The sequence below is a fragment of the Hyla sarda genome, assembly GCF_029499605.1.
Source record: "Hyla sarda isolate aHylSar1 chromosome 1 unlocalized genomic scaffold, aHylSar1.hap1 SUPER_1_unloc_8, whole genome shotgun sequence".
NCBI lineage: Eukaryota > Metazoa > Chordata > Amphibia > Anura > Hylidae > Hyla > Hyla sarda.
Window position 1 is genome coordinate 132,625 of NW_026607594.1, and position 21,485 is coordinate 154,109.

Below are 21,485 nucleotides of genomic sequence, written 5' to 3' on the forward strand. Positions count from 1 at the left end.
GTAATAGCCCGAAGCTGCACGGAGCTCTCATGGCGTCTGTGGCCCGATTCCGAGAGCGGTATTGGGCCACAGAAGCTAATACTTTTATTGTCACCCGCCAGTGCGCTCGCTCGAAACCGCTATCGGGATCCCTATGCCTGATAGCGGCGTTATCAGCTTGTCACCCGCCAGCGCGATCGCTCGACAGTGCTATCAGGATCCCTATGCCCGATAGCGCTGACAACCGCTTTCCTCCCCTGCTCTGCTCCCCGTCCCGTTAACTCTCAGGGAATGGGGAACAGAAAGTAGAGCAGCGGGCGCCGCTAAAGTAGTACTGCGCATGCGCAGCACTACGCAAATAGCATAGGTAGGTAGCGTAGCCGTACATTAGTGTAGGTTGTAATTTAGCATAGTTTAGCATTAATAGTGAAAGGAGGTTAGGCACCACAACTCCCAGCATGGAAGTTGTAGTTTAGGACTACAACTCCCAGCATGCCCAGACAGCTAAAGGCTGCCCAGGCATGCTGGGAGTTGTAGTTTAGGACTACAACTCCCAGCATGCCCAGACAGCTAAAGGCTGCCCAGGCATGCTGGGAAGTGGTAGTTAAGCTTAGATTAGACAGCGAAGGGACCACAACTCCCAGCATGCTCAGACAGCTAAAGGCTGCCCTGGCATGCTGGGAGTTGTAGTTTAGCTAAGATTAGACAGCAAAGGAACCACAACTCCCAGCATGCCCAGACAGCTGAAGGCTGCCCGGGCATGCTGGGAGTTGTAGTGCAGTGAAGGGACCAGAACTCCCAGCATGCCCAGACAGCTGAAGGCTGCCCGGGCATGCTAGGAGTTGTAGTGCAGTAAAGTCACCACAACTCCCAGCATGCGTAGACAGCTAAAGGCTGCCCAGGCATGCTGGGAGTTGTAGTTTTACACAGGTATAAAGTAGTTAGCGTAGTGTTAGCTCAATTTTAGCATAGCTTTAGTTTAGTGTTAGCGCAGTTGTAGCTTATTTAGCATAGCGTAGTGTTAGCGCAATTGTAGCGTAGCTTAGTGCTAGCATACTTTTAGCGTAGTGTAGTGTTAGTGCACTTTTAGTGTAGTGTTAGCATACTTTTAGTATATTTAGCGTAGCGTATTGTTAGCGTAGTCTAAGAGTAGTGAGCGCAGCGTAGTCTTAGATTAGTTAGCGTAGTGTAGTGTTAGTCCAGTTCTAGCATAGTTGGTGTAGTTGTACACGGGTGTAGTGTAGCTAACTTAGTTTTACAGGCAGATGAAGTGTAGTTTAGAGAGTTTAGCGTGGGGTGTAGCTTAGCTTAGTCATAAAGTGAAGGGGCTACAACTCCCAGCATGCCCAGAGAGCCAAAGGCCGTCCGGGCAGGATGGAAGTTGTAGTTTTGCAAAAGTAGCAGAGGTAGTTGCGCTCTGCTATGTTAATGCAGTATACAGCCACCTGTATAGATGGCTGGATACGGTGATCACAAGGCCACTTACCCACCTCCGTTCCTGCTCCGTCACTGGACTATTAGCAATGCAGGAAGATGACGGAGCTGGAACGGGGGTGGTAAGTTAGGCTCTCCAGGTAATAACCCATTTTTTTTGTGTTTGTCTTCTCTTTTCAGATACGTGAATGCGGAGGACTACATGGGAATCGGTGGACTACGACGATGACCTGCATTTTTTTCTTTTCTTTTAATAAAATGGTTAACGAGGGCTGTGGGGGAGTGTTTTTCCTAATAAAAATGTTTTAACTTGTGTGTGCTTTTTTTTTTTTTGTTATTACTTTACAGGCTTAGTAGTGGAAGCCCTCTTGTAGACGAAGTCCATTACTAAGTCGGGGCTTAGCGTTAGCCCCAAAAACAGCTAGCACTAACCCCCAATTATTACTCCGGTATCCAACGCCACAGGGGTACCGGGAAGAGCCGATACCAACAGGCCCAGAGTGCCAAATATGGTGCTATTGGGCCTGGGCGGTAACGGGCCCTGGTAACATCAGGCTGTTGCTGTTTGGTTGGTATTTGGCTGGAAATGAAAAGACGGGGAACCACACACGTTTGTTTGTTTTTTTTAAATTTAAAAAAATTTTTTTTAGTCGCTGCCGAAAAGTGACCTCCGTGATGCCGTGCAGAGGAGCCGGGAGAGAGCGTAACTCATCTGCTTCACTGACCCCGCAAGACAGCCGAAGCGCAGACAAGTAAGGAAAGGGGAAGAGTGGTCTTCAACCTGTGGACCTCCAGATGTTGCAAAACTACAACTCCCAGCATGCCCGGACAGCAGTTGGCTGTCCGGGCATGCTGGGAGTTGTAGTTTTGCAACATCTGGAGGTCCGCAGGTTGAAGACCACTGAATGCCATAGGAGGAACATGATGGGGGAATAATGAGACAGGGAAATGATGAGGGGGGGATGAGACAGGGGGAAATGATGAGGGGGGATGAGACAGGGGGAAATGATGGGGGGATGAGGGGGGATGAGACAGGGGGAAATGATGGGGGAATGAGGGGGGATGATGGGGGGATGAGACAGGGGGAAATGATGGGGGGATGAGACAGGGGGAAATGATGAGGGGGGATGATGGGGGGATGAGACAGGGGGAAATGATGAGGGGGGGTGATGGGGGGATGAGGCAGGGGGAAATGATGAGGGGGGGTGATGGGGGGATGAGGCAGGGGGAAATGATGGGGGGGGATGAGACAGGGGGAAATGATGGGGGGATGAGACAGGGGGAAATGGTGAGAGGGGGGATGATGGGGGGAAGAGGGGGGAAATGATGAGGGGGGGATGAGACAGGGGGAAATGATGAGACAGGGTGGGGGATGATGAGGGGGGAATGATGAGACATGGGGAGATGATGAGATATGGGGGGTGGCGATGAGAGGGGTAAATGTGGCACAGGAACTGATAAAAGGGAAGGAATGATGTGGCCCTGGAGGGGACGGGACCAAACTGAGGTGCAGAAGAAAACGAAGTTGGGGGGATGATGTGGCATTTAGTCCAAGTCATTTATTTTACATTTTATTTTTTTTACTTAAATTTCCCTGTTAAAATGGGGGTGCGTGTTATACACCGATAAATACGGTAGTTATGACTTTTTCCAGAAGTATGACAAAATCAAACCTATATAAGTAGGGTATTATTTTAATTGTATGGACCTACAGAATAAAGATAAGGTGTCATTTTTACCAAAAAATGGACTACGTAGAAACGGAAGCCACCAAAAGTTACAAAACAGCGGGTTTTTTTTCAATTTTGTCTCACAATGATTTTTTTTTCCATTTCGCCGTAGATTTTTGGGCAAAATGACTGACGTAATTAAAAAGTAGAATAGGTGGCGCAAAAAATAAGCCATCATATGGATTTTTAGGTGTAAAATTGAAAGAGTTATTATTTTTTTAAAGGCAAGGAGGAAAAAACGAAATTGCAAAAACTGAAAAACCCTCGGTCCTTAACCCCTTAAGGACTCAGCCCATTTTGGCCTTAAGGACTCAGACAATTTAATTTTTACGTTTTCATTTTTTCCTCCTCTCCTTCTAAAAATCATAACTCTTTAATATTTTCATCCACAGACTAGTATGAGGGCTTGTTTTTTGCGCGACCAGTTGTCCTTTGTAGTGACATCACTCATTATATCATAAAATGTATGGCGCAACCAAAAAACACTATTTTTGTGGGGAAATTAAAACGAAAAACGCAATTTTGCTAATTTTGGAAGGTTTCGTTTTCACGCCATACAATTTCTGGTAAAAATGAAGTGTGTTCTTTATTCTGAGGGTCAATACGGTTAAAATGATACCCATTATTACATACTTTTACATTATTGTTGCGCTTAAAAAAAATCACAAACTTTTTAACCAAATTAGTACGTTTATAATCCCTTTATTTTGATGACCTCTAACTTTTTTATTTTTCCGTATAAGCGGCGGTATGGGTGCTCATTTTTTGCGCCATGATCTGTACTTTTTTTTTATACCACATTTGCATATAAAAAACTTTTAATACATTTTTTATCATTTTTTTTAATACAATGTATTAAAAAAGTAGGAATTTTGGACTTTTTTTATTTTTTTTTCGTTCACGCCGTTCACCGTACGGGATCATTGACATTTTATTTTAATAGTTCGGACATTTATGCACGCGGCGATACCAAATATGTCTATAAAAAATGTTTTTTTACGCTTTTTGGGGGTAAAATAGGAAAAAAACTGACGTTTTACTTTTTTATTAGGGGAGGGGATTTTTCACTTTTTTTTTACTTTTACTTTTACATTTTTTTACATTTTTTTTTACACTTGAATAGTCCCCATAGGGGACTATTCATAGCAATACCATGATTGCTAATACTGATCTGTTCTATGTATAGGACATAGAACAGATCAGTATTATCGGTCATCTCCTGCTCTGGTCTGCTCGATCACAGACCAGAGCAGGAGACGCCGGGAGCCGGACGGAGACAGGAGAGGGGACCTCCGTGCGGCGTTATGAATGATCGGATCCCCGCAGCAGCGCTGCGGGCGATCCGATCGTTCATTTAAATCGCGCACTGCCGCAGATGCCGGGATCTGTATTGATCCCGGCACCTGAGGGGTTAATGGCGGACGCCCGCGAGAATGGCCGATCTCGCGGGCGTCGGCCATTGCCGGCGGGTCCCTGGCTGCGATCAGCAGCCGGGATCAGCCGCGCATGACACGGGCATCGCTCCGATGCCCGCGGTTATGCACAGGACTTAAATGTACGTCCTGGTGCGTTAAGTACCACCTCACCAGGACGTACATTTACGTCCTGCGTCCTTAAGGGGTTAAATAAAACAATTTTTCCAATGTGTTTTTTTTAATGAATTTTCAGGATTAGTAGTGGAAGCTTGTCTTATTGACTGAATCCATTACTAAGCCAGGGCTTAGTGCTAGCCCCAAAAACAGCTAGCGCTAACCCCCAATTATTACCCCGGTACCCACCGCCACAGGTGTGCCGGGAAGAGCCGGTACCAACAGGCCCAGAGCGTCAAAAATGGTGCTCCTGGGCCTAGGCGGTAACAGGCTGGCGTTATTTAGGCTGGGGAGGGCCAGTAACAATGGTCCCCGCCCACCCTGGTAACGTCAGGCTGTTGCTGTTTGGATGGTATTGTGCTGAGAATGAAAATACGGGGAACCCTATACGTTTTTTTTTTTTGTTTTTATTTAAATAGTTGTAGTTCTGTAACATCTGTCCCTTTTGAAAATTGCTTCTCTACTTTGAAGCCCTCTAATTTTTAAAAAAAGCTAAAATATGTCCATTTTATGATGCCAACATAAAGTGAACATATTGTACTTGTGAAGAAAAATAAAATTTATTGTGAATATCAATTTTTCTTACAAGTAGAGAGCTTCAAAGTTAGAAAAATGCAAAATTTTCAAAATTTTCATTAAATTTGGGGATTTTTCACCAAAAAAGGATGCAAGTAACGCCGAAAATTTACCACCAAAATAAAATAGAATATGTCACGAAAAAACAATCTCAGAATCAGAATATTCGGTAAAAGTTTTTTTGCGTTATTAATTCGTAAAGTGACGGTGGTCAGAATTGCGAAAAAGGGCCCAGTCCTTAAGGTGAAAAAGGGTTGCGTCCTTAAGAAACACCTTATTTTCTGTCCGCCAATACAAAATTCTCTAATAGTGCCCCTCCCGAGACTAGACTCTGGATCCGCCCCTGGTTGTGGTTAAACTTTACTTTCCTGGAAAAGTTTCTGAGTTGCCCATAGCAACCAATCAGATTGCTTCCTTCATTTTTCAGAGGCCTTTTCAAAAATGAAAGAAGCAATCTGATTGGTTGCTATGGGCAACAGCACAACTCTTCCTCTGCACTGGTTTTGCTGAATCTCCCCCAGAGAGGAAGATTTATCAAAACCCAAAACCTGTCCAGAGGAAAAGTTTCTGAGTTGCCCATAGCAACCAATCAGATCGCTTCTTTAATTTTTCATAGGCTTTTTCAAGAATAAAAGAAGCAATCTGATTGGTTGCTATGGGCATCTCAGCAGCTTTTCCACTGGTCAGGTTTTGATAAATCTCTCTCTATGGGGGAGATTCATCAAAACCAGTGTAGAGGAAAAGTTATGCAGTTGCCCATAGCAACCAATCAGATTGCTTCTTTCATTTTTTAAAAGACCTCTGAAAAATGAAGGAAGCAATCTGATTGGTTGCTTTGGGCAACTCAGAAACTTTTCCAGAAATGGAGGATGCTAACTTTTTGTATCTTATATGGAATTATTCCTATATTCATACATTTTGGAATCATCGATCTTATTGAAAAAAGGTATAACATTAAGATCGAACGAGACCCTTAGAGGCTTATCCTTGGAGATGTCGGGGAGTCTATATATAAGAAAAGTTTAATTAGACTATTTCCTTATGCAAAGGTGCTGTCCGGGCATGCTGGGAGTTGTGGTTTTGCAGCGGTTGGGGGTTCACAGTTTAGAGACCACTGCTATAGAGGGTGCAAATGTATCCGAGCCCTGGAACTCAAATAATGTGAAATATGAGATGATCAAAATGGAGCCCCTGCACTAATTACTTGGGTTCTGGGGTCTGTAAGGTCCATAGTAGAAACATCAGGTTCTGTCCATAGCAGATACTAAATCATGGCAGCTCTAAGAAACAAGCAGTCATCATGACATCAGACATGTGATGTCATAGACAGCTGGAGTCCTGACATTCCACTGACAGCCGCCCGAGCCTTCATTCTGTAGATTGTTACAGTGCGATTAGCAACTTCTATTTCTTCTTCTTGACTGAGATGGAGCTAAAAGGTTTGGGGTTCGTCCCCCTTCTGTTGGCGTTTTGGTGTGCGGCCTGGCTTGCCACCAGCTACATCGTGACGGTCGTCCTCGGCCATGCCGCCTCGCCACTGATGCACATCAGGTAAGATAAACAAGCACAAGATTCTTATTTCATGGGTTGGGAGTGAGGAAATATCCACAATAACATTGGTTTCTTTTCCTTCACAGTGACGTGGGAAATGTCTTTCCCGAAAACATATTATTGAGAATTGGTTTCATAGGGACGTCCATTGGCACTTTGGTACTAACCTTTCTTATTTATAAGTATATGGTTATGCATACTGAAGAGTTCAGGGGTCATCAGGTCCTGATCCAGAGGATCCTGCTCGCCATTGTGTGGGCCTCCTGTTTTGGTACAGCTGTCATGCATGTATTGTCCCCCGAAGAATATCCCAGGATACACTTTGTCAGCACGATAATTTCCATTACATGTGAAGCCTTATACTACCTTGGGCAGTCCATCCAGATGTATAAATTACCAGGAGCAAACAAAGTCATCCACCATAGTAGATGCACCTGCTGTGGCCTGACTTTTACCTGCGCAATTTTCTACTTTGGATATAAAACATTACAGGAATTATTCTATGATGATGAAGACTGGGACGAGATCCGTGAAATCACCACCATAATCATGGAGTGGGTGATGCTTCTACTGATCCTGATAAACATCGTGACCTATTATTCCACCATGCAGAGGTTAATGTTAACCGTCTCTAGGAACAGCTGCAAACTCTCTCTTAGAGTAAGAATTGATGACTTCGGGGTGTAGACCACCACGGGGGCCATCAAGTGGACTTCTGGGAGAGATACTGCACAGGACACGGAAAAACCATAAAAAAAATAATATGAGCTGGTAATATTACCTATACAAAAAAATAAAAAAACATAAAAGAAAAATATTGGTGTGTGACGTGTAATACCTACCGTATATACTCGAGTATAAGCCGAGTTTTTCAGCACCATTTTTCGTACTGAAAATGCCCCCCTCGGCTTATACTCGAGTGATCTCTCCGCCTGTCAATCCCTTCTCAGTGGTCTTCAACCGGCGGACCTCCAGATGATGCAAAACTACAACTCCCAGCATGCCCGGGCATGCTGAGTGTTGTAGTTTTGAAACCTCTGGAGGTCCGCAGGTTGAAGACCACTGCGGCCTTCGTCATCATCCAGCCCCCTCCTTTTCTTTTGTACTCACCTCCCCTCGGTGGGAAGGAAGGGTTAGCTGGTTCGGGCCCTCTATGGTGCAGGGACCATCCGGTGGGGAGGGTTAGTCGTTGCGGGCTGTCCATTTTCACCAGGGGGCCCTCTTTTCGGGTCCGGTCACGGACTAGTGACGTTGCCTTGATGACGACGCACAGGGACGTTCATGCACAATGTCCCTGTGCATCGTCGTCAGGGCAACGTCACTAGGACCAGCTCACCCTAACTTCCTGCCGAGGGGAGGCGAGTACAAAACAAAAAGGTGAGGGGGGGGGGGGGGGCTGGATGATGACGAAGGCCGCAGTGGTCTTCTACCTGCGGACCTCCAGAGGTTTCAAAACTACAACTCCCAGCATACCCAGACAGCCGATGGCTGTCCGGGCATGCTGGGAGTTGTAGTTTTGCAACATCTGGAGGTCCGCAGGTTGAAGACCACTGATGAAGGGATTGACAGGCGGTGATGATGCAGGGGGGGGGGTGATGATGAAGGGGAGGGGGATGATGAAGAAGGCCGCAGTGGTCTTCAACCTGCGGACCTCCAGAGGTTTCAAAACTACAACTCCCAGCATACCCAGACAGCCGATGGCTGTCCGGGCATGCTGGGAGTTGTAGTTTTGCAACATCTGGAGGTCCGCAGGTTGAAGACCACTAATGAAGGGATTGACAGGCGGTGATGATGCAGGGGGTGGGATGATGACGGGGGTCTGGATGATTACATGGGGGGTTGATGTATTTCCCACCCTAGGCTTACAGTCGGGTCAATAACTTTTCCTGGGTTTTTGGGGTAAAATTAGGGGCCTCGGCTTATATTCGGGTCGGGTTAGAAAACCAGAATCAAATTCATCAGATTCTTTTCATTTGACCGAATGGAATGTTCTTCTTCCATTGTTTCCGATGGCAACTGTTAAAGTCGAGGTAGCTGTTTGCATCCACCTTCTCAAAATAGGTGTCAGTATGCGAACAGCCATCCGGAATATAGATATTTAAATCCAGGAACTCAAATTTTTGGGGGGACTGATGCAGCTCTGCCTTTGGGAATCTCTGGCTCTGCCATAGCGCTTTTTTTGAAGGGGCGTGTCGGCTGCCGCTTCGTCTGGTGGTCAACACGCGCTATCTGGCCAGCGAGCCATGGCCCCGTACAGGAGATCGCGGGGGCCCACCAGCGGTCGGACCCCCTGCAATCTGAAACTTATCCCCTACCCTTGGGATAGGGGATGCTTTTCAGCACTGGACTACTCCTTTAATGGCCTCCAAAATGAAGTTCCTCTGATGTATGGGCATCAAGGGATCTTCCACTAAAAAAGATGACACAGCTTCCACTCCTCTGTCATGTGGTATATTACTATATAATGAAGAAACATCTAGTGTTGCCCACATATAGTCCTCTTCCCGTATGATATCTCTCTATAGGGTTAATAAATGCCCTTTATCTCTGAGGTTTGCTGGTAAAGACACCGCACATTTCTGTAACTGATGGTCTATATATTCAGATAAACATCAGGCAACTATCGGACAACAAGGGGATTTTTTTTTTCCGGTCTTTATGTACCTTAGGTAGAAAATAAAAATAAGGTACATTTGGGTTGGTTTTAAATATATATCATGTTTTTCCCTCTTAACCCCTTAAGGACTCAGCCCATTTTGGCCTTAAGGACTCAGACAATTACATTTTTAGATTTTCATTTTTTCCTCCTCGCCTTCTAAAAATCATAACTCTTTTATATTTTCATCCACAGACTAGTATGAGGGCTTGTTTTTTGCGCGACCAGTTGTCCTTTGTAGTGACATCACTCATTATATCATAAAATGTATGGCGCAACCAAAAAACACTATTTTTGTGGGGAAATTAAAACGAAAAACGCAATTTTGCTAATTTTGGAAGGTTTCGTTTTCACGCCGTACAATTTATGGTAAAAATGACGTGTGTTCTTTATTCTGAGGGTCAATACGATTAAAATGATACCCATTATTACATACTTTTATATTATTGTTGCGCTTAAAAAAATCACAAACTTTTTAACCAAATTAGTACGTTTATAATCCCTTTATTTTGATGACCTCTAACTTTTTTATTTTTCCGTATAAGCGGCGGTATGGGGGCTCATTTTTTGCGCCATGATCTGTACTTTTTTTTGATACCACATTTGCATATAAAAAACTTTTAATACATTTTTTCTAATTTTTTTTAAATAAAATGTATTAAAAAAGTAGGAATTTTGAACTTTTTTTTTTTTTCGTTCACGCTGTTCACCGTACGGGATCATTAACATTTTATTTTAATAGTTCGGACATTTACGCACGTGGTGATACCAAATATGTCTATAAAAAAAGATTTTTTACGCTTTTTGGGGGTAAAATAGAAAAAAACTGACGTTTTACTTTTTTATTGGGGGAGGGGATTTTTCACTTTTTTTTTTTACTTTTACTTTTACATTTTTTTACATTTTTTTTTACACTTGAATAGTCCCCATAGGGGACTATTCATAGCAATACCATGATTGCTAATACTGATCTGTTCTATGTATAGGACATAGAACAGATCAGTGTTTTCGGTCATCTTCTGCTCTGGTCTGCTCGATCACAGACCAGAGCAGGAGACGCCGGGAGCCGGACGGAGAAAGGAGAGGGGACCTCCGTGCGGCGTTATGAATGATCGGATCCCCGCAGCAGCGCTGCGGGCGATCCGATCATTCATTCAAATCGCGCACTGCCGCAGATGCCGGGATCTGTATTGATCCCGGCACCTGAGGGGTTAATGGCGGACGCCCGCGAGATCGCGGGCGTCGGCCATTGCCGGTGGGTCCCTGGCTGTGATCAGCAGCCGGGATCAGCCGCGCATGACACGGGCATCGCTCCGATGCCCGCGGTTATGCACAGGACGTAAATGTACGTCCTGGTGCGTTAAGTACCACCTCACCAGGACATACATTTACGTCCTGCGTCCTTAAGGAGTTAAAGGGGTACTACGCACCTAGACATCTTATCCCCTCTCCAGAGGACCCCCGTGATCTCGGTTGCAGCACCCTGCTGTCAGCATACTTGCTCTGTGCGTAATGACGGGTGATACAGGGGCCAGAACATCGGCATAGCCATTGACTGTCCTGGCACGCTGGGAGTTTTGCAACAGCTGGAGACACCCAATTTGGGAAGCACTGCCGTAGGGTAATTTGGTGGTGGATGCAAATCCCTAATTTAGGCCTCAAATGCGCATGGTGCTCTTTCACTTTGGAGCCCTCTCATATTTCAACGGAACAGTTATGGGTTACACATTTTTTTTCTCTTCTTTTACCTCTTAAGAAAAGGTAAATTTGGGGTCTACACCAGCATGTTAGTGTAAACAAATTAAATTTTTTACACTAACATGCTGGTGTTGCCCCATACTTTTAATTTTCACAAGAGGTAAAAGGAAAAAAAAAGCGTACATTTTTAACGTAAATTTGTTTTCCCTTAGTCCTAACAGCAGCACAAGTGGGGTGTTCTGCCCCTGTGAAGCTGGCAGGACGGTGGAATTTTTAATTCCGCCCAAGTAATTAAACATTTAATTAGTACCCCATATAAGGCATCCTCCCTTAGGCCACATTGCTTTATAACAAGTAACAAACAAAAATATACAGGCGGGGAATTTGTGTGCTGCTGTTAGGACTAAGGGAAAACAAATTTACGTTAAAAATTAACGCTTCCCTTACGTCCTAACCAGCAGCACAAGTGGGGACTTAGCAAGTAACAACACAAATAGGGAGGGACTACGGCAGAGTGGCACTTAGGATTGATTGCCCAAAGGCCAACTCTTCCGATCGTTTGGCATTGACCCTGTAATGACTAATAAACGTATTATGGGTGCCCCAGGAGGCAGCCGTACAAATTTGATCAAGAGGAACAGCTTTCCTTTCTGCAAAGGAAGTAGAGACTGCCCTAGTAGAATGGGCAGTAACAAAGGCAGGAGGAGTTAAGTCCTGGGCTACAAAGGCCTCCCGGATTGCCTCCTTAATCCATCTACTCAGAGAGGGTTTAGAGGCTTTAAGACCCTTGTTCTTTCCTGAAAACGAAACAAGAAGGTGCTCCGATCTTCTAAATTCTTCAGTTCTGGAGATGTAGACTCTGAGAATTCTTGAGATGTCCAGAGTGTGGTCAGCAACTTCCTCAGGAGAAGCTGGATTAGGACACAGAACTGGAAGGGATATGACCTGGTTGGTGTTGGAAAACGTCGGAACCTTAGGAACAAAGGTGGGTAAATATCTCAACAGGACTCTGTCCTGGAGAAACAATGTATAAGGCTCAAGGGACGAAAGGGCCTGAAGCTCGCCAACCCTTTTGGCTGAGGTTATGGCCAACAAGAAGGTGACTTTAAGGGACAAATACCTAAAGTCGACCTCTTCTAGCGGTTCAAAGGGATGAGAGCATAACCCTTTAAGAACAGTAGGCAAATCCCATTTGGGAATGGGTCTGAGAACTGTAGGTTTAAGTCTTTCAGCTCCCTTAAGGAATCTTTTGATTAGAGATTCTTGAGATAAGTGTCACGATGCCGGCTGGCAGGTAGTGGATCCTCTGTGCCAGAGAGGGATTGGCGTGGACCGTGCTAGAGGATCGGTTCTAAGTCACTACTGGTTTTCACCAGAGCCCGCCGCAAAGCGGGATGGTCTTGCTGCGGCGGTAGTGACCAGGTCGTATCCCCTAGCAACGGCTCAACCTCTCTGGCTGCTGAAGATAGGCGCGGTACAAGGGAGTAGACAGAAGCAAGGTCGGACGTAGCAGAAGGTCGGGGCAGGCAGCAAGGATCGTAGTCAGGGGCAACGGCAGGAGGTCTGGAACACAGGCTAGGAACACACAAGGAAACGCTTTCACTGGCACTAAGGCAACAAGATCCGGCGAGGGAGTGAAGGGGAAGTGAGGTGATATAGGGAAGTGCACAGGTGTAAACACTAATTGGAACCACTGCGCCAATCAGCGGCGCAGTGGCCCTTTAAATCGCAAAGACCCGGCGCGCGCGCGCCCTAGGGAGCGGGGCCGCGCGCGCCGGGACAGAACTGACGGAGAGCGAGTCAGGTACGGGAGCCGGGGTGCGCATCGCGAGCGGGCGCTACCCGCATCGCGAATCGCATCCCGGCCAGAGGCGGTATCGCAGCGCCCCGGGTCCGTGGGACCGACCGGAGCGCTGCAGTGAGAGGAGTGTAGCGAGCGCTCCGGGGAGGAGCGGGGACCCGGAGCGCTCGGCGTAACAGTACCCCCCCCCTTGGGTCTCCCCCTCTTCTTGGAGCCTGAGAACCTGAGGACCAGACTTTTGTCCAGGATATTGTCCTCAGGTTCCCAGGACCTCTCTTCTGGACCACAACCCTCCCAATCCACTAAAAAGAAGGTTTTCCCTCTGACCTTTTTAGATGCTAAAATTTCTTTGACGGAGAAGATGTCCGAGGAGCCGGAGACAGGAGTGGGGGGAACAGATTTGGGAGAGAAACGGTTAATGATAAGTGGTTTAAGAAGAGAAACATGAAAGGCATTAGGAATACGAAGAGAAGGAGGAAGAAGAAGTTTGTAAGAGACAGGATTAATCTGGCGCAAAATCTTGAAAGGACCAAGATAGCGTGGTCCCAACTTATAGCTAGGGACACGGAAGCGGACATATTTGGCGGAGAGCCATACCTTGTCTCCAGGGGAAAAAATGGGAGGAGCTCTTCTTTTCTTATCCGCGAATCTCTTCATGCGTGAAGAAGCCTGTAAGAGAGAATTTTGGGTCTCTCTCCATATGATGGAAAGATCACGAGAAATTTCATCCACAGCGGGCAGACCAGAGGGCAAGGGGGTAGGGAGGGGGGGAAGAGGGTGACGGCCGTACACCACGAAAAACGGGGATTTGGAGGAAGATTCAGAGATTCTGAAATTATACGAGAATTCGGCCCAAGGTAGAAGATCTGCCCAGTCATCCTGGCGGGAGGAAACAAAATGTCGTAAATAGTCACCCAAGATCTGGTTAATTCTTTCTACTTGTCCATTGGATTGAGGATGGTATGCAGAAGAAAAATTTAATTTAATTTTGAGTTGTTTACAGAGGGCCCTCCAGAATTTAGACACAAATTGGACGCCTCTATCCGAGACGATCTGCGTAGGCAACCCGTGAAGACGAAAAATGTGTACAAAAAATTGTTTAGCCAACTGAGGCGCTGAAGGAAGACCAGGAAGAGGGATGAAATGTGCCATTTTGGAGAATCGATCAACGACCACCCAAATAACAGTGTTGCCATGGGATGGGGGTAAGTCAGTAATAAAATCCATACCAATCAGAGACCAAGGTTGTTCGGGAACAGGCAGAGGAAGAAGAAAACCAGCGGGCTTCTGGCGAGGAGTCTTATCCCGGGCACAGATAGTGCAGGCTCGCACAAAGTCCACCACATCAGTCTCTAGAGTCGGCCACCAATAGAAGCGAGAGATGAGTTGCACAGATTTCTTGATGCCCGCATGACCTGCGAGATGGGAGGAGTGACCCCATTTGAGGATTCCGAGGCGTTGGCGTGGAGAAACAAAGGTCTTTCCTGGAGGAGTTTGCCTGATGGAGGCTGGAGAAGTGGAAATCAGGCAGTCAGGAGGAATGATGTGTTGAGGAGAGAGTTCAATTTCAGAAGCATCTGAGGAACGAGAGAGAGCATCGGCCCTAATGTTCTTATCAGCAGGCCGAAAGTGAATTTCAAAATTAAATCGGGCAAAGAACAGAGACCACCTGGCCTGACGAGGATTCAGCCGTTGGGCAGACTCGAGGTATGAGAGGTTCTTGTGATCGGTGTAAATAATAACTGGAAATCTTGATCCCTCCAGCAGATGCCTCCATTCCTCAAGTGCTAATTTAATGGCTAGAAGCTCTCGATCCCCGATGGAGTAGTTCCTCTCCGCCGGAGAGAAGGTCCTAGAAAAAAAACCACAAGTAACAGCATGCCCGGAAGAGTTTTTTTGTAGAAGGACAGCTCCAGCTCCCACTGAGGAGGCATCAACCTCCAATAGGAAGGGTTTAGATGGGTCAGGTCTGGAGAGCACGGGAGCCGAAGAGAAGGCAGACTTGAGTCGTTTAAAGGCGTCTTCCGCTTGAGGAGGCCAAGACTTGGGATCGGCATTTTTTTTGGTTAAAGCCACAATAGGAGCCACAATGGTAGAAAAATGTGGAATAAATTGCCTGTAATAATTGGCGAACCCCAAAAAACGTTGGATGGCACGGAGTCCGGAGGGGCGTGGCCAATCTAAGACGGCAGAGAGTTTATCTGGATCCATTTGTAGTCCCTGGCCAGAGACCAAGTATCCTAGAAAAGGAAGAGATTGGCATTCAAACAGACATTTCTCAATTTTAGCATAGAGTTGATTGTCACGAAGTCTCTGAAGAACCATACGGACATGCTGGCGGTGTTCTTCTAGATTGGCCGAAAAAATTAGGATATCATCAAGATATACAACAACACAGGAGTATAACAGATCACGAAAAATTTCATTAACAAAGTCTTGGAAGACAGCAGGGGCGTTGCACAGGCCAAAGGGCATGACCAGATACTCAAAGTGTCCATCTCTGGTGTTAAATGCTGTTTTCCACTCATCCCCCTCTCTGATGCGGATGAGGTTATAGGCGCCTCTTAAGTCCAATTTAGTAAAGATGTGGGCACCTTGGAGGCGATCAAAGAGTTCAGAGATGAGGGGTAAGGGGTAGCGGTTCTTAACCGTGATTTTATTAAGTCCGCGGTAGTCAATGCAAGGACGTAGAGAGCCATCTTTTTTGGACACAAAGAAAAATCCGGCTCCGGCAGGAGAGGAGGATTTACGGATAAAGCCCTTTTTTAGATTCTCCTGGACGTATTCAGACATGGCAAGAGTCTCTGGGGCAGAGAGAGGATAAATTCTGCCCCGGGGTGGAGTAGTGCCCGGGAGGAGGTCGATAGGACAATCATAAGGCCTGTGAGGAGGTAGAGTCTCCGCTTGTTTTTTGCAGAAAACATCCGCGAAGTCCATATAGGCCTTAGGGAGACCGGTTACTGGAGGAAGCATAGAGTTACGGCAAGGGTTACTGGGAACCGGTTTTAGACAGTCCTTTGAACAAGAGGGCCCCCAACTCTTGATCTCCCCAGTGGACCAATCCAGGGTTGGGGAATGAAGTTGAAGCCAGGGAAGTCCAAGGAGAATTTCCGAGGTGCAATTGGGGAGGACCAAAAGTTCAATCCTCTCGTGATGAGATCCGATGCTCATTAGAAGGGGCTCCGTGCGGAAACGTATGGAACAGTCCAATCTTTCATTGTTTATACAATTGATGTAAAGGGGTCTGGTGAGACTGGTCACTGGGATGTTGAACCTGTTGACGAGAGAGGCCAAAATAAAATTTCCTGCAGATCCAGAGTCTAAGAAGGCCACAGAAGAGAAGGAGGAGGCAGAGGCAGACATCCGCACAGGCACAGTAAGACGTGGAGAAGCAGAGTGGACATCAAGGATTGTCTCACCTTTGTGCGGAGTCAGGGTACGTCTTTCCAGGCGGGGAGGGCGGATAGGACAATCCCTCAGGAAGTGTTCGGTACTAGCACAGTACAGGCAGAGGTTCTCCATGCGGCGTCGTGTCCTCTCTTGAGATGTCAGGCGAGACCGGTCGACCTGCATAGCCTCCACGGCGGGAGGCACAGGAACAGATTGCAGGGAACCAGAGGAGAGAGGAGCCGAGGAGAAGAAACGCCTCGTGCGAACAGAGTCCATATCTTGGCGGAGCTCCTGACGCCTTTCGGAAAAACGCATGTCAATGCGAGTGGCTAGGTGAATAAGTTCATGAAGATTAGCAGGCATTTCTCGTGCGGCCAGAACATCTTTAATGTTGCTGGATAGGCCTTTTTTAAAGGTCGCGCAGAGGGCCTCATTGTTCCAGGATAATTCAGAAGCAAGAGTACGGAATTGTACGGCATACTCGCCAACGGAAGAATTACCCTGGACCAGGTTCAACAGGGCAGTCTCAGCAGAAGAGGCTCGGGCAGGTTCCTCAAAGACACTTCGAATTTCCGAGAAGAAGGAGTGTACAGAGGCAGTGACGGGGTCATTGCGGTCCCAGAGCGGTGTGGCCCAAGCCAGGGCTTTTCCAGACAGCAGGCTGACTACGAAAGCCACCTTAGACCTTTCAGTGGGGAACTGGTCCGACATCATCTCCAAGTGTAATGAACATTGGGAAAGGAAGCCACGGCAAAACTTAGAGTCCCCATCAAATTTATCCGGCAAGGATAGTCGTAGTCCAGAAGCGGCCACTCGCTGCGGAGGAGGTACAGGAGCTGGCGGAGGAGATGGTTGCTGGAGCTGTGGTAGTAACTGTTGTAGCATAACAGTCAGTTGAGACAGCTGTTGGCCTTGTTGCGCAATCTGTTGTGACTGCTGGGCGACCACCGTGGTGAGGTCAGCGACAACTGGCAGAGGAACTTCAGCGGGATCCATGGCCGGATCTACTGTCACGATGCCGGCTGGCAGGTAGTGGATCCTCTGTGCCAGAGAGGGATTGGCGTGGACCGTGCTAGAGGATCGGTTCTAAGTCACTACTGGTTTTCACCAGAGCCCGCCGCAAAGCGGGATGGTCTTGCTGCGGCGGTAGTGACCAGGTCGTATCCCCTAGCAACGGCTCAACCTCTCTGGCTGCTGAAGATAGGCGCGGTACAAGGGAGTAGACAGAAGCAAGGTCGGACGTAGCAGAAGGTCGGGGCAGGCAGCAAGGATCGTAGTCAGGGGCAACGGCAGGAGGTCTGGAACACAGGCTAGGAACACACAAGGAAACGCTTTCACTGGCACTAAGGCAACAAGATCCGGCGAGGGAGTGAAGGGGAAGTGAGGTGATATAGGGAAGTGCACAGGTGTAAACACTAATTGGAACCACTGCGCCAATCAGCGGCGCAGTGGCCCTTTAAATCGCAAAGACCCGGCGCGCGCGCGCCCTAGGGAGCGGGGCCGCGCGCGCCGGGACAGAACTGACGGAGAGCGAGTCAGGTACGGGAGCCGGGGTGCGCATCGCGAGCGGGCGCTACCCGCATCGCGAATCGCATCCCGGCCAGAGGCGGTATCGCAGCGCCCCGGGTCCGTGGGACCGACCGGAGCGCTGCAGTGAGAGGAGTGTAGCGAGCGCTCCGGGGAGGAGCGGGGACCCGGAGCGCTCGGCGTAACAATAAGGACCTGCATAAAAAGGCAGAGAGTGCTGAGACTTGTACCTTTAGAGTGGATGGGCTAAGACCCTTGTCAAGGCCATCCTGAATAAACCGTAGTATTGCAGAAAGAGGAGGATCTGAGGTTACTACCTCTTTCGTAGCACACCATTGAAGGAAAATCTTCTTTATCCTGGAATAGACCTTATTTGTAGACTCTGCTCTAGAGTGTGCAATGGTTCTCAAGACCTCCGCAGGAAGCCCACTACTTAGTAGGGTCCTGTCAATCTCCAGGCTGTCAGATTGAGTCTCCTCAGATCTAGGCAGGAGCCTGTGTTGTGAGACACATGGTTCTGCACGTGGGGAAGCCTCCAATAACAACCCTGACTCATCCTCATGAGTTGGGTGAACCAGGACCTCTTGGGCCAGAATGGTATGATGGCAATCACTGAGGTCTGGTCTTGCCTGACTTTCATCAATACCTTCGGTATCATGGAAAGTGGAGGGAATATGTAGGCCAGCCTGAACCTCCATGGAATGGACAGAGCGTCTATCGCCACTGGGTTGTCCTCTTTGTAAAGAGAGCAGAATTTGTTCACCTTGGCGTTCAGACGAGTTGCCATGAGATCTATCTCTGGCATACCCCACCTTAAGGTTATCTTCTTGAAGATGTCTTCGTTCAGGGACCATTCTCCTTGGACCGGAAGGCCGCGACTTAGACGATCTGCCACTATATTGAGATCCCCCTTGATGTGGATCGCAGAAAGGTGGGTTAGATTGAGCTCTGCCCAAGAGAGGATCAGTCCGGTCTCCTTGAGGAGCACTTGGGACTTCGTGCCACCCTGTCTGTTGATGTAAGCCACTACCGTGGTGTTGTCTGACCGGACTCTTACCGCCTTCCCTAGAACAAGAGGCGTGAAGTGGAGGAGAGCTAGACGAACTGCCCTCAGTTCTCTCATGTTGGAGGAGAGAAGTCTCTCCTGAGGGGACCAGGTACCTTGTACCGGAATCTCGTCCAGGTGGGCTCCCCAGCCCAGAAGGGAGGCGTCCATTGTCAAAGTGATCCAACGAGGTTGAATCAAGGACTTCCCATCTGTCAGATCCCTCCACCATCTGAGGGATGCTCGGACTTCGGGCGACAGGGTGCATTTTCTGTCCAACCCTCTGGGGTTGTGGTTCCAGACAGTCAAGACCTGATCTTGTAGAGGTCGTAGATGCCATAGGGCCCAGGGAACTGCCTCTGCAGATGCTGACATGTGACCCAACATCTTCATCAGAGTTCTGATGGATACCCTGCGAGGGACCATTAGAAACTCGGCGGCTCTTATGACTCGTTCTCTTCTTTCTGTAGTGAGGGACAAAGTCATCTGAGAAGAGTCGAGAACGAAGCCCAGAAACTTTCTGGAGGTGGCAGGGATTATTTCGGATTTTTCCCAATTTATAATCCAGCCCAGACGCTGGAGAAAATCTAGAGCCAGATGAAGATGGGAATGTAGTACGTCTAGAGTAGCGGCCTTTAGAAGCCAGTCGTCTAGGTAAGGTATAATCTCTAGACCTCTTAATCTGAGGGCAGAGACTACCGGAGTCACCACCTTTGTGAAGGTGTGGGGAGCAGAAGTGATGCCGAAGGGCAACACAGCAAACTGGAAATGCCTTACCACACCTCTTATGGAGACAGCAACCCTCAAGAATTTCCTGTGGGCAGGAAAAATAGGAACATGAAGGTAAGCATCCTTCAGGTCGATAGTAACCATAAGATCTAGAGGGGCCAGAATGCTGATGACAGAGCGAATGGTCTCCATCCTGAACCTTCTTTTCCTTATGAACCGGTTCAAAAAGCGCAGATCTATGATCATACGCCAATCGCCTGACGGTTTCGGCACCAGAAAGATCGGGGAGTATACCCCTGAACCCCTTTGATCGGGGGGAACGTCTTCCAAAGCATGCTTTTCTATGTATTGGAGAACAGAGTTCTCTAGAATAGCTTGCTTTGGCTGAGGGAGTAGTTTTGTTAACACAAATTTTCTTGGAGGAAGGGACGTAAACTCTATTTTGCAACCTGACTGGATAACATCCAGTACCCAGGGATCTTGGATTTCTTTCATCCAAGCTGGAAGAAATAAACTTAAACGACCTCCTACCGGAGGGGGATCGGTAGATGACTTCTCTACCTGACATAGAAGGGAAGGGAGAGGGGAAACGTTGGTGGGTTCTAGAGGAGAGTCACAGCTCGGCTTTTCGATCTTTACCACGGCCACGGCCCCCTCCACGCTTCTGGTTGGACTGGCGCTTTTGGGATCTGGAAGAGCCCTGGTACCTCCCTCCCCTTGCTCTGCCCTTACCCCGAAAGGATTGGACAGGTAAGGATTTTCCTTTTCTTTCCGCATATCCTTCCATGATGCGGTCTAATTCGGACCCAAAAAGCCAATTGGGCTCAAGAGGCATACCACAAAGATTAAATTTGGAGGTATTGTCCGCCATCCAGGGGCGTAACCATAAGGGGCGCCTACTAGCTGAAGAGAGTCCCATAGACTTGGCCGCAAGCTTGAGGTGCTGTTGGGTCGATTCACAGAGAAAGTCCACTCCTAGAAGCAGTGTTTTAAAACTGTCCAGGATATCTTCCCTGGCAACATTTCCCTCAATCTCGGACTGGATCCGAAGAACTCTATCCTTCACGAATTCAGCAACTTCGTTAGAAGCGATAGCCACAGTAGCAGAAGCTGAAGCCGCAGTGTAACTGCGCCTCAATAATGAGTTGTCACGATGCCGGCTGGCAGGTAGTGGATCCTCTGTGCCAGAGAGGGATTGGCGTGGACCGTGCTAGTGGATCGGTTCTAAGTCACTACTGGTTTTCACCAGAGCCCGCCGCAAAGCGGGATGGTCTTGCTGCGGCGGTAGTGACCAGGTCGTATCCACTAGCAATGGCTCAACCTCTCTGACTGCTGAAGATAGGCGCGGTACAAGGGAGTAGACAGAAGCAAGGTCGGACGTAGCAGAAGGTCGGGGCAGGCAGCAAGGATCGTAGTCGGGGGCAACGGCAGGAGGTCTGGAACACAGGCTAGGAACACACAAGGAAACGCTTTCACTGGCACAATGGCAACAAGATCCGGCGAGGGAGTGAAGGGGAAGTGAGGTATAAATAGGGAGTGCACAGGTGAACACACTAATTGGAACCACTGCGCCAATCAGCGGCGCAGTGGCCCTTTAAATCGCAGAGACCCGGCGCGCGCGCGCCCTAGGGAGCGGGGCCGCGCGCGCCGGGACAGGACAGACGGAGAGCGAGTCAGGTACGGGAGCCGGGATGCGCATCGCGAGCGGGCGCTACCCGCATCGCGAATCGCATCCCGGCTGGAGACGGTATCGCAGCGCACCGGGTCAGTGGAGCTGCCC

At 48.0% G+C, this 21,485-nt stretch overlaps 2 protein-coding genes across 2 annotated transcripts in view; both read left to right on the forward strand.

Moving 5' to 3' along the window:
• LOC130298279 (zinc finger protein 850-like) overlaps positions 1–21,485 on the forward strand; it is a 232,337-nt gene that overhangs the window by 126,180 nt on the left and 84,672 nt on the right. The gene's annotated exons all lie outside the window — the stretch shown is intronic.
• On the forward strand, positions 6,674–7,571 carry LOC130298289 (DNA damage-regulated autophagy modulator protein 1-like). The gene is made up of 2 exons (XM_056551221.1): positions 6,674–6,859; positions 6,946–7,571. The coding sequence occupies exons 1-2, from the start codon at positions 6,735–6,737 to the stop codon at positions 7,544–7,546; spliced, it is 726 nt and encodes a 241-aa protein (XP_056407196.1). The 5' UTR covers positions 6,674–6,734; the 3' UTR covers positions 7,547–7,571.